The following is a 13,200-nucleotide window of genomic DNA, read 5'->3' on the forward strand; positions in this document are numbered from 1 at the left end:
TAGCGTTCCAGCGCGTTGGTGTAATTAGGCGGAGCGGGCAAACGGGGACGGGGAGCTGCTCCGTGGCCTTATCTGATAGTCCGCCGATCCCCGCTATGGGATGGGAACCGTATATACTCCGACAGCTGCTCCCCATTTAATAACAACGACCATCCCATGGTCTTGGGTAGTTTACAGAATCACGGAGAGCTGAATAGATAATTCTATCTCTATTGAAAATTTTTGCCTACTCGGAACTACTAGTAGCTACTAGTAGCTTCATTCTGGGCAACTTAAAGGTGCCAGTACGATTCTATCACTGAAGTCTATATTAATAATACCAAATATATGTATTTTTGGTTCAATAGTATCGATAACTAGCTACCGGTCTCCTTTCTTCCAAGGTTCTTTTTTTTACCATTGAAACCTTGGGACATTGGAACAGCAAGTTCATATCAAATCCGGCTAAGCTAACAATTGCTTGCTAAATTGCAAAACTTCCATTGCTCCCTATTATCCCTAATTCAGCAAATCAATTTCGGGTGAGTTTAGCCCCTGTGAATCCGTTTTTGATACATTAGGTGATTTCGTAGCAGGCGTATACTGCGGTGGCAGATTCTCAATAAGATCAAACGGATTGTCGTCCAAATTGTCTTGAATAAACCCAAGTAAAGAAGCAAGGCAAATTCGTGTAAAATATCCAGAGCGGGAAAGGTCGAATAAGTTTTCAATATCCGCTATGTCATCGGAGGTGAATTTAAATCCACGAGCCTTCTCACAGCAGTCGCAGTACACTGTGCAATGCCCCCCTCCCTCAAACTTTCGATGTGGTAGCAAACCCTGACGACGGAAACAACAATTACAAGCTCTTCCACAGCATCCTCCTCTCTCGGCACAGTCTTGACGAAGTATAGGATGCATATACCAGGAAGGGTGTGAGCGCCATAAATCTATCCCGCGAGAGAAGGGCGCTTCATAGAAACTGGCTCTTTTGGACCACCATGAACGTTCCGCAAACCAGGATTCTTGGTCAAGCAACACCATTTCCTCTTCAATATTCTTGATTTCAGCCGCGCAATTTTTTGTATCTTTCCCAGGGTTGTTTTGCAAGGCCATGGAATTCGCCCTCAAAACAATTTCACGCTGAGCAAGCTCCCGGAGTATGACTTCCATCTTAAGTAAGCCCTCAATATCAACATGCTTTCGTAGTTCCCATGACTGGTCTTGCCAGTAAAACCAACGCTTCCATTGAAGGGTATTGATTTTTCCGGCCTTTGCGAGAGGGACCTCTTGCAAATCCTTAATTTTGTCGCCCATAATCTGGCTTTTTGATTGCTTAAGAGGATAGTAGTAGATATTATACCAATAAAGATCGAATGGGTATTGTCTGCAAATTTCGTATAGGTGAGGATTGTAAAGATGATGAACTAGAAGTCATTTCTGGAAATCTCGAATAGGTAGCCCAGTGGCTAGCCTCCGCGTCCTAAAACGAACCTGCTTCTCTTGGGTCGCCCAAAAAACCAGAACCATTCCTATTTAGGGCACGGTTAGATAGATTCCAAAAGACCCAACGTAACAACCTGGTTTTTCTTTTTTTTTTAAGACGGGCTAGTCCAAATAAATATGCAAATGGGTCTAGCTTAGACTTTTAAAGAATCAGAGACAATAAATGTAGTGAAACTAATTTCTATCCATGCTGTATGCCGGAAATGTCTATTGAATTTTCGGGCGCTCTTAGGTCAAAAGACGGTCCTGACTAGTGCTAAAAGAGAAAACAGGAATCAACCCAAACTTAGGTCCAACACCCGACTTCGCCGAACTTCCATCCCGCACTCTCCCAGGTAGCGGCTTGTTCTAAAACTATTGAAATAATTTAAGCAGTGCGATCATTATCAATATATTCAGTCCAGCATGCTTACTTCCAATGAAGGTTCCCAAGAGCCATATAGAGGCGCATATCGATATATTTCAGTACCTCTCGATCAACATCTTCTCCCCAGACTGGCAAATCAGCCAGAACATTATACCATCGTTTGTAACGACCAATCAGAATCTCCCCGATTTTATCCATAGCTTGTTGCGTAGAAAGCCCCTGGTCTTTTAGAAGTGGTATCAAGCCGTTTTTCTCATCTCGTGCCTGGTCAAACTATTAGTGTGAATAGATGGTGGCTAAATTTCCACTCACTAGCTCCTTTTTATATGACATCACGTCGTTCACACTAAACAGGTATCAGAAATTATAGTTCTGCTATCAGTGCTATATAAAAATACTTACAGCCCCAATATATCTGCGCAGATGGAACTTAGCTCCACCAACAGCGGATGGTTCACTATATGGAGAGGAACATTGACGTTTTCCGCAACCCTAGGTGGAAATCAACATCTACTGCCAATTCATAATCAAGATATTCTCAAAATACTTACTCACAAATAACAAGAGCTGGGTAAACACCAATCGTATCTCTCCGCATTTCGATATACTCTAGAGTATCTCGCATGAATTCACGCTGATAGAATGCGTCCTGGGTCTGTTTAAGAACTCCCTGGAAGTAGCTATAGTGTGCATCCCTCAGCCGCTTCTGCGTGCCTAATGGGAATTGGAAGCTACATTTAATCACAGTTTAGAAATTCTAACGCTTCATTGTGAGCTTACCGTAAGACGAGCGCTGATAAGAAAAAGTTAGCCGATACATTTTGAAACTTTCCGGGCTCAAGAAAGCATATACCTTCTTGACCCGATCCCATACATCTCGAAGTATGAACCCACACGGGTCTTCTTTGGCGGAGAATGGTGGCCGTGTGCCATCAAGGATAGCAAGAGTTCTGTTTATTTCTTCCTGTGCTGCACTCAGGCTTTTGCCTATCTCTCCTTCATCAAATTCTTGATATGTTCATCGAATATTAGCCAATGAGAGCTATCGGCGCTACTGATCTACCCACGGTCATCAAATATAAAGACCTAATATATAATGTTAACAAGCCCGAGTTGAATAAATAAAAAGAGGATAGGAGACTGACCCAGCTATTCCAGTCTACTATCATCTGAAGACTGTCCTCGTCACAGTAAGGCGTCCATATCGCGCACATCCACGGGAAATCGGTGCTCTTCCATTTCTCGAACCATCTATTATCCGGTTGAAGGAGCCTAGCTTCCAAATTAGATAACATTTCTGTAAATGCAAATCATCGATGTGTGAGTTTTGTCCAGCGGATTTGGCATGGAAAAGAAAGGAGAGGGAGCTAGCAGACTGTTTGATCCATTCATCCCCCTTGAATCTAGCCTTTTCGTAGTTAATGTTCACATCGGGCTGAACGGCCATGATAGAGGAAAACAAATCAGGTATGTAGACAACCTTATCATCAGCTTTGCCCAGCGACGGATTTTTGTTCTGTGATATATTGGATATATGACCTGTGAGAGGTAGAATTGACGATCCGGAGTCATCATTAGAAGGATAATTTAGTTTCTCCTCCTGAGAGGCCATTTCTATTCCAGTTGAGTTCATTTTAACTCAGTTCAGAGAAAGCAGGGTTCAAAACAGTTTTTCTGGGACCAAAGAAATTAAGGAAAGCCCCTTCATGTCTATAGATATCCGCCACTCCTACAGAAAGCAGTTCACAGGGTTAATTGTTAAATCAAATCAATTAAATCGTGTGGCAAAAGCAATAAACAAAGTAGGACATGAATGTAACGCACCAAAAATTTAGCATTCATTGCGTGATGTGGCGCTGCAGAACCATAAGATCAATATTGAGTCGCTATAAGTTATCTTAAAGTATCAGGTGCTACACCGACTCTTTGTATGCATGTACTTGTATCAAAGGCCAATTAAGAATACTCACGAAAGACAAGAGCCCTTTTGAATTTGTCATTTTGCATCACCAATAAAGCAAAAGAGCCAAACACCGACTTTGTTCCACCTCCTAAGCTCAAGAAAACTTCATGCGTCACAATTGTATGCTCTTATTTGACGGCTTATGCTTAGACTGTCGAATTGATATGCAGTGTTTCCCTTTTTTGCAGGTCACATCTGCAGGCGCTCCGCCCACTTCGATGTAAAACAAAGTTTGCACGGCCAGCATCAAGTAACACTACATATAACGCTAACCAAATCTTTTACAGCTACTTGTCTGTGTTGCTCACCGCAATAGATCAGCATGTTCTGTTTTGGTTAGTTACCTGGTTAGTTACTTAGCATACTTTTTAATCCGTACAACGCATGCTTTTTATCATAAGTCTGCCAAAGTTGAAAAGGCTGTGTCCTGATGTAGATTATAGTACACCATGGGTCAATTTTCCGGGAAAGTCGGACAAATGTGAATTCACAACTATTTTCGAAAACTACTGTGTTGATTTTATAAGAGATCAAAAAAATTGTGCCATCAACCATGTCCAAAACAGATACCTTGAGAGTGTTAGTTCCAACATCGGAACCAGTCATACCTCTGAACACGGCCACGAGCACCTCACTTTCGAATTTTTCCAACGTTGCCAGGACGAAGGTTTACGGTAGAAAGAAGATATCCAGCTTCGCGATGAGGCCATCTATGAATTGAGGGATGAGAGTGCCCAAGTGCAAGGTTATGACAAACCACTAGCAAGATAAAGTCTATGGATTAAGTAACTTGAATTAAGTAAATACATACTAGAGAATACATACTAAATATAGTAAGGAAAAAGACATATTATAGGTTAGCCAGAGCATCAGGGGGTCCTTTGAAAAATATGGACTTAGAGTGTCTACTAGTACTGTATGGACCCTAACCAAACTTCAAAATACTAGAATAACCCGAATATGCCCATATCCGTGACCCTTGACGTAACTACAATTTCAATAATATTAGTATTTACTTGCTGCTCAGAGGTTACATTTCATACTCGCCAATAGCTATACACGTGATCACTACAGCACGTGATTAGATGACATAGCTTTATATCCGCACCTCGGATATATAGCACAAACACTAACCTGATCCAGTTTAGCGCAATGATGACACTGATTTTGGTCAGCTTCGTAATGGCTGCCATGGCGCAGGATGATTCGCCAATGCCACCGCTGACTGATTCCTGACAAGTGCTTTGTCGTTTGCGGAGATGGATCAGTATTTATGAAGCTTGACTAACCGCTGACTTTAACAATTCTAGTTCAATCTTTTGATTCTTAACAGTTACATTCGAAACTTCGAGAGCCCAGCTCCCAAAAATCTATAAAAGGCCGCCATCTCATTCATGAAGCTACTTCTGCCTTTTCTAATTTGCATCACCGCAATCCTCTTTACATATCGTCCTTCAAGTTCAATCCAGGACTCCTTGATAAGCTTTCTACAACAGCGCGCACCAACAAGCCTGTCGCAGCTTTTTACCACCAATTCTTCACAAACCTCTAAAACAAACTTACCAGTGGAATTAAATTACCCATCCCCAATCATCCCCCCCAATCACAAATATGTCCACAGCCCGCGCCATCCGCCAAGTCTTCCTTGCCATCGAGCAAGCCGAAGGAGCAGGCGCCCGAGTCCGCCGCTCAATCGGAACCCCGAAGTTGCGCAACTTCAGCCCCTTCCTAATGCTGGACCACTTCACCATCGGAAAGGGCGCCGGTTTTCCCGACCACCCGCACCGCGGCCAGGAAACAATCACTTACCTCCTATCCGGCGGCGTCGATCATGAAGATTTCGCCGGTAACAAAGGCACCATCGGACCGGGCGATCTACAATTCATGACAGCAGGTCGAGGAATCATGCACGCGGAAATGCCACACGAGAACGAAGACGGTAGTCCGAATGTCGGCATGCAGCTTTGGGTCGATTTACCCAAGGAACTTAAGATGTGCGAGCCTCGGTATCGGGATCTGCGCAGTTCTGAAATTCCCGTTGCGCAGCTTGACGAGGGTCGTGTTACTGTTAAGGTTATTTCGGGCCAATCGCATGGTATTGATTCAGTTCGGGATTTGGCATACACGCCTGTTTGGTTACTTGATGTGACTATTCGGCCAGGTGGACGGATTTCGCAGCCTTTGCCGAAGGGGTGGAATACGTTTGCTTATACTTTGGAGGGGGATGCGGTTTTCGGATCGAGTGATTCTACGCAGCATGTGAAGCAGTTTCATAATGTTGTTTTTGAGCAGGAAGGGGATTTTGTGGAGGCTTCTGTTCCTGATAATGCGGAGGCTGGGGCGAGGTTTATTATTGTTTCTGGTCAGCCGCTTGATCAGAAGGTTGTTCAGTATGGTCCTTTTGTGCTGAATAGTCAGGAAGAGGTTTATCAGGCTATGGTTGATTTTCAGAGTGCGGCGAATGGATTTGAGAAGTCGCGGAATTGGCAGAGTGAGATTGGGAAGCGGATGGCTCATTAGGGGGGTTTATGAGTTGTTTTTTTATAATTGATTATATGCGTATAAAGCATGCGGTTTTGGAGTTTGATTGTGATTTATTGTATTTTTAGTTAAGACCAAATGAATGATGATCTGCAAAATGACTTTGCGGGCTCAGGTAATTGGAAAAACAACTGTGGAAAAAGCAATCGATTCAAGATGATAATACATGTAAGATAATGGCTCATTTTCGTAAGGTCGTACCATGCCAAGTACGTATTTTCCGCTTAAGTTAAAGAGATTCAGTGATATCGGGCCGACCACGAGAGTGACGGATTAAGAAATGGACAACGGTGGCGTATCTGACATAATGAAATGCCTCAAAAAGGCTTATCCTTGTTATATGACGATAACCATCAAGACAACAGTAAGAGACCCAGAACCCCCGATCACATAGTCTCCGCTTGTACGATGCCCTCGACAGTGAGCTTCGCGCCGATAGTTCCGATCACAGCAACACCCTTATTCACCTTCAACTCTCGAATCTTGAAGCAGGCGAAGACAACGAATTTCGTAAGAGCCGGACAGCAGCGTAGAATGCACTGGGCAATATAGTCATCCACCGGGCCATTGAAGGAAATGTCAAGATGTCTAAGATGTGGGTATTGCTTGTTCTCGGCGAAGACTGTCTCGTAGGCTTCACGCGATATGTGGCGACATGACGAGACATTTAATGACTGGATTCTGGATCCAGAGTGCTCCATCAGGGCGATGAATCCATCTGACGCCAGCCCGACTGGCTCGGGAGGGCCAGCGGGATTTGACATGTCAACGTCTCGGACTCTGTGGAGATCCACATATGTTAAGGGTGGGTTGGACCAGTTCTGGAAAAGGGAGGCCAAAGCCTTATCGGTGCAGAGGTCATTCTTAGCGAATCGTAATTTTGTTAGACTGTGACAGTTATCATGAATGGACTGGATCAGAGGATCGTCGGCATTCTTGAAATCTTCCAGTGACAGAGAGCGAAGATTGGGGCCGATCGAGGAAATGACGTGAAGAAGGGGTTCAGGCTCAGTTTCTTGCATGAAACATAGCGAGAGGTGCTTCAGTGTTTTGAGAGATGCGATTCCCTTCAAAGCCCCATCACCGATTTTCGCAATGTATTTCAGTTTTAAACGCTCGAGTCCAGTACAATTCTCACACATGACCTCGGCAGTTTTGTCATCAAAGGCTGCATCGAGATTCCAGAGCTTTAGGCTCTGGAGGCGTGGTCCCATTTTGACAAACACCTCGCGCCAACAATCATCGGTCACTAGATTCGGAGAATCGAGGTGTAGATCTCGAATGCTCTTGTTGTTCTCTATCATGTATTCGAATATGTGATCCTTCATTGGTGTGACGAATCGGAGATTGAGTTTGGTCAAGTCAGGCATCAGTGCAAGGATCCTATGATAATCGTCCGTGTGAAGATGGGCACAGTCATAGATGTTGAGTTCCCTGTGATTTCGACGAAGAAACAGATTCAAAATCCTCGAAGTGACCGCTCGCCTCCGAGATAAGATTTGGCTTAGACGGTGCATCACAGGAGGAGGCAAGTCACCAAACTCTTCCACGTCCTCGATGTTCTCGGCAACTTTCTTGATACACATCTCGAGGAGACTTTGGGCGCCATGGGCAGTCAATCCATCAAGAAGTTTGCTCTGGTTTTGGCGCCGGCCGGGCCCAGCAGCTCGTTTCTTCGGAGGTGCCTTCTTGCCATCGCCTTTGGCCTGATTCTTCGAGCAATCTGCACAGAGAAGACCCCCTTCGGGACCCGCCTTGCTATATGGCGTAACCGTGAAGCGTTTGCCGCATATCTCGCAATTCTCCAACTGGCCAGGGGCTGGACGCGCCTTCTCATCGGCAATCTGGTTAGCTAGCCAATCGTCATCATCATCATCAGGCTCTCCGGTTCTTCGAGCCTTGCGACGAGAAAATTCCTTGGTTTTCTTGATCCTCTCGATTGCTTGTTGACGTTTGCGTTTCTTTGCTTTATCCTCTGGAGATTCCGGCTCTGGCTCGGGTTCAAATTCAGGATCTTGATTCTCTGCAGTCGCTGTAGTCGTTTCTTCATTGGCCTGACGCGCTGCTTCGGTTACTCGGCGGTCGTAGTCATCGCGGATTTGGGCCGCGGAGATGTTGTTAGACTAGAAGGTCACAGTTTGTCAGTTCTCATGGTTGTCAATGAATCGGTAAAAGGATAGAGGTTCAGGTGTTAGACATACAGCAAGAAAGTCAGTGAGGGCGGACTGTCTATCGATATTATGTTAGTGAGTTTGCCCCGATGTTATCAAAGAAGGAGTAAGCATACGGGCCCCGGATGTTTCTGTTTCTGTTTGCGCGTCGATCGGCCCTGCGAAGAAGACAGGAAAATTAGCCAGATTGTGTAGAGCAAAGTACGAACCGAGTACTCACATGGTTACCGAAGACAAGAGGTGCCTCAAGGTGTGTTGAAGGAGTATTAAAGGGGAGGAAGGGTGGAAGTGGCGAATGTCGGGGATTTCGCGGCAGTTTCGCGTTGCACTTAACGCGCTCTTGCCTTATCGACGATGCAATGCGATAAGTGACGACAGTGGGAATTCCTATGATCACCGATCACCGATCGATCATCTCATTTCAAGGAGTCGAATGGAATGGAAGGGAAAGTATTGGATTAGAAAGAGTCCAATGGTGACCACCTTCGCAAAATCGGATATTCGCCCGAGTGAAGGAAGAGTGAAGAGTTTTCCTGAGTTTCTTGGTTCTGGTCCAGGCACTCACCACTCTCACTCCCATCTGCCTGCCAGTCATCTCTCTCAACTCTTTCTTCTCATCCAAACCACCTTCCTTCTCTCCCCCCCTTTTCTTTCACGCTCCCTCAACCTACACTCGCTTGTTCTTAGCCCCTTTGTTTCCTTTTCAATTCATCATTTGATTCGGCGGTTTCGAGTTACCTTTGATTCATCACCAAATTGTCGCGTGAAATCCCGCGTGTTTGGGACAGAGCCTCATCCTCCCCGATTGGACTTGAGTACGAATCCTCCCCTCCCCCTCCTCTTTTACCCTTCGATCAAAGGCCCGCTTTCTTCTCCAGTCGAGAGATCTAAGCTGATTTCTCTCCAGAATTAGTTTCAATCGACTCTACGCTCTTTGTCCCCCTCCGATCGCTCCCTCAATTCTCTCCTCGTTCGAGTCCACTCCCTCTCACTCGGCCGCATCCGCTTTACAAAATGAGAAGACGATCTCAGGCGAAGATTATCCCTGATTCGGAGGATGACGCGCCGTTCAGCGAGACGTCACCAAGGGGTTCTTCACCCCTCGGTCGATCGGGGTCTCGACAAAAGGGCGGGTCACTGCGTACCGATCCCGGACCCACCGCAATACTAAGGAATCTGAAGGAGAAGACCCGATCAAGTCGATTACTCCGAGAATGACAAGACGACGGGCAGCAGCCAAGATCGAAGTCGTCGTCCCCGGAAAAAAGAGCAACTCGCCTAGTGACACCGCGCAGAGTTCGCTCAGCGGCACTCCCGGTACAAACACACCGGCAACCAGTGTTAGCACTGGCGTAGAGTCAGATGCGAAAAGGTCGAGAACGGCACCCAAGGCCCGAAAGGAGATCCAACGAATCGCTGGCAATGCCAGAGGTAGAGTTCAGCAGGCCCCGAAACGTGGTACCAAAAGATCAGCATCTGCCATGTCAGCCGCCTACACTCGGGACGATGCGGCTTTGGCCGAGGCACTCCAGCAGGAAGAATACGCGTACATGGCAGCGGCTCGAAAAAAGCAAAAGGTATCAAACCAACACGCCTGGAATTCGAAGCTACAACGTTTTCAAGAAGAGCATGAGGTTTCGGACTCAGCAGAGGATTTTTCGGATGGGCTTTTGACCTCCGACGAGGGATCGCACCCGCCGTCATTAATATCTGATGATGGGGATTATTGGGATTCAGAAGAGGGAGATGAGTATTTGGAAAGTGTTAGGGCCGAAGCTGCTGCGGAGGTCAGCGGGGCCTTAAATCGGGTTTCGTCCGGTCCCTCTGCGCCTCATCAACATTCGTCTCATCCCAATGCAGAGGAACTTGACTTCAGCGGGAGTCATTACGAATCGGAAGATGCCGAGATTGATCCCGATGAGATTCCAATGAGTTGGGACGAGATGCGCAAAGCCGGGCGCGCGGCAAAAGAGCGGAAAAAGTTGGTCTCAAAGCACCCTGTCGTAGACACCATGTGGGATGAGCTCAAAGCCCAACCCATTCTCACCCCAGCACCCGCTCAGCAGCCGGCATCCATTACTCGAAAGTTAAAGCCCTTCCAGCTGGAGGGCCTAAGCTGGATGATTGAGCAAGAAAAATCGTCATACCGAGGTGGCTTGCTAGGTGACGAGATGGGCATGGGAAAGACCATCCAAGCCGTGTCTCTTATCATGTCCGATTTCCCACAGCCCGACCCGACACTTGTTATTGTTCCACCCGTTGCTTTGATGCAATGGCAGAAGGAAATTCAGGTTTGTACTCCCCTCCCTGGAAATACGTACGATTGGTGACTGACCCTTTACCTAGGAATACACTGATGGAAAACTGAAAGTTCTCGTTTATCATGGCTCAGACTCGAAGGTGAAGAAGCTCACCGAGGCGGATCTTCGAAAATACGATGTGATTATGATTTCCTATTCGAGCTTGGAGTCTATGCATCGCAAGCAAGAGAAAGGCTGGTCTCGTGGAGGGAATACGGTCAAAGCAGACAGCGTCATACACTGCATCCACTACCACCGACTCATCCTCGATGAAGCTCATAGCATCAAGCAACGTACCACGGGTGTCGCTAAGGCTTGCTTTGCCTTGAAGGCCAACTTTAAATGGTGTCTTTCGGGTACCCCAGTGCAGAATCGAATTGGCGAGTTCTTCTCTCTGCTCCGGTTCTTGCAAGTTCGACCGTTTGCTAGCTACTTCTGCAAACAATGTCCCTGTGAGGAACTCCAGTGGATGGCGGACAAGCAGGGGCGTTGTACACAATGCCGTCACACAGGTTTCAACCACATTTCCGTCTTCAACAAGGAGATCTTAAATCCAATCACGGAAGGCCGAACTCAGAACGAGCGCAAGGAAGGTTTGGCGAAACTCCGCCTTATCACAGACCATATCATGCTTCGACGACTGAAGGAGGAACATACCTCCTCAATGGAACTCCCACCGAAACGAATTACCATCCACAACGAATTCTTCGGGGAGATCGAGCATGACTTTTCTCGTAGTATCATGACGAACACAGGTCGTCAATTTGATACTTACGTGAGCCGAGGTGTTATGCTGAACAACTATGCCAACATTTTTGGTCTGATTATGCAGATGCGTCAAGTGGCTAATCACCCTGATCTCATCTTAAAGAAACAGACCCAACCTGGCCACAATGTGCTCGTGTGTACCATCTGTGATGAACCGGCAGAGGATGCAATTCAATCTCGCTGCCGCCATGATTTCTGCCGGCGATGTGTTACGGACTACATCGAGTCCTTTGACTCGAAAGATACTGCAGAATGTCCTCGATGCCACATCGCTCTGTCAATTGATTTGGAACAGCCAACAAAGGAACAGGAGGCAGAGAGTATCAAGAAGACGTCTATTATCAACCGAATCTCCATGGAAAATTGGACATCGTCAACAAAAATCGAAACCCTCCTCTACGAACTGTACAAACAGAGAAGCAAGAGCCATACCCCAAAGTCGATCATCTTCTCTCAGTTCACGTCAATGCTTCAGCTTGTGGAGTGGCGTCTGCGTCATGCAGGATTCAACACGGTCATGCTGGACGGTACGATGACTCCCGCGCAGCGACAAAATTCGATCAACCATTTCATGACCAATGCCGACGTGGAAGTGTTCTTAGTCTCGCTAAAGGCTGGCGGTGTCGCCCTGAACTTGACTGAGGCGTCTCGTGTCTTCATTGTGGACCCCTGGTGGAATCCAGCGGCAGAGTGGCAGAGTGCCGATCGGAGTCATCGCATCGGCCAGCAGAGACCGTGCGTGATCACCAGATTGACAATCGAAGATTCAGTCGAATCTCGAATTGTGCAGCTGCAGGAAAAGAAAGCGAACCTGATCCGAGGAACCATTAACAAGGACCAGGCTGCTGCTTTGGAGAAACTGACCCCGGAGGATATGCAGTTCCTGTTCCGTGGCTCTTAGACCTTTCAACTACGAAGAGATCGGGATCGGACGATGTTACTACGCCCAAAAAGTATCCACCTCCGTTCGCCTTGGCTGTGCACTGCGCACACGGGTTTTGACACCCGAAGTTTTGCTATGTTGGCAGCTCGATATGACCTCACGAAAATGACCCTGTATTATTTCTCGCTCTATTATTGCTTTTCCATGATGTTTCTTCCCAAGTGTCAAAGAAGTTAGATAGCCAATTTACCTACCATACCTACCAGCAATTCTTACCAATTTACTATTACTTCTTCAGCCCTATGTTCAGCCTTATGTTCAGCCCTATGGTTCATACCAATTTCACTACCGGTTTGAATGATAAAAATAATAAATTCCGGGATGTCAATTTCCCAGGTACGCCACCGTCGTCAATCTCTCGTTCTCCACTTCCACCGCCTCGTGGTTAGCCCGACGTCACCAAACATCTTTTGCCGAAACGGGAAACGCGTCCCTGTGTCTCTTTTAGCGCGAGATGACCTCACGAAAAGACTGTATGTTTTAATTTTACATTCAAGCCCCTTGATGTGCCTTTCTTTAATGGATAGTATTGTATTTCTCTTCACAAGTTCTTGAGTTGTCGTATAGTATGCATCTTTGATATTGTCATATCCTTTCCGTGGTTACCCTGAGCCTCGGATACTCGTATCCACTAACCTTGCGGATATTCAATTACGCACATT

At 46.4% G+C, this 13,200-nt stretch overlaps 4 protein-coding genes across 4 annotated transcripts; 2 read left to right on the forward strand and 2 right to left on the reverse strand.

Annotated features, from left to right (window-relative positions):
* Positions 1 to 1,894: 1,894 nt before the first annotated feature.
* Positions 1,895 to 3,299, reverse strand: N7509_002109 (uncharacterized protein; the record flags this gene model as incomplete). Its single annotated transcript, XM_056626746.1, has 6 exons — positions 1,895 to 2,125; positions 2,165 to 2,198; positions 2,404 to 2,566; positions 2,633 to 2,843; positions 2,998 to 3,124; positions 3,229 to 3,299. The coding sequence occupies 6 exons, from the start codon at positions 3,297 to 3,299 to the stop codon at positions 1,895 to 1,897; spliced, it is 837 nt and encodes a 278-aa protein (XP_056492541.1).
* A 2,127-nt stretch (positions 3,300 to 5,426) lies between these two features.
* N7509_002110 (pirin family protein) lies at positions 5,427 to 6,335 on the forward strand (the record flags this gene model as incomplete). The annotated part of the gene is made up of 1 exon (XM_056626747.1): positions 5,427 to 6,335. The coding sequence occupies one exon, from the start codon at positions 5,427 to 5,429 to the stop codon at positions 6,333 to 6,335; it is 909 nt and encodes a 302-aa protein (XP_056492542.1).
* Positions 6,336 to 6,742: 407 nt separating this feature from the next.
* Positions 6,743 to 9,122, reverse strand: rad7 (uncharacterized protein; the record flags this gene model as incomplete). The annotated part of the gene is made up of 2 exons (XM_056626748.1): positions 6,743 to 8,479; positions 9,093 to 9,122. 2 exons carry the CDS (start codon positions 9,120 to 9,122, stop codon positions 6,743 to 6,745), a joined length of 1,767 nt encoding a protein of 588 aa, XP_056492543.1.
* Positions 9,123 to 9,741: 619 nt separating this feature from the next.
* N7509_002112 (DNA repair protein RAD16) lies at positions 9,742 to 12,496 on the forward strand (the record flags this gene model as incomplete). The annotated part of the gene is made up of 2 exons (XM_056626749.1): positions 9,742 to 10,818; positions 10,874 to 12,496. The coding sequence occupies 2 exons, from the start codon at positions 9,742 to 9,744 to the stop codon at positions 12,494 to 12,496; spliced, it is 2,700 nt and encodes an 899-aa protein (XP_056492544.1).
* Between the last annotated feature and the right edge of the window lie 704 nt (positions 12,497 to 13,200).

The sequence above is a fragment of the Penicillium cosmopolitanum genome (assembly GCF_028827165.1).
Source record: "Penicillium cosmopolitanum strain IBT 29677 chromosome Unknown utg000004l:1.0-4361866.0:1.0-4365735.0, whole genome shotgun sequence".
Classification (NCBI taxonomy): Eukaryota; Fungi; Ascomycota; class Eurotiomycetes; order Eurotiales; family Aspergillaceae; genus Penicillium; species Penicillium cosmopolitanum.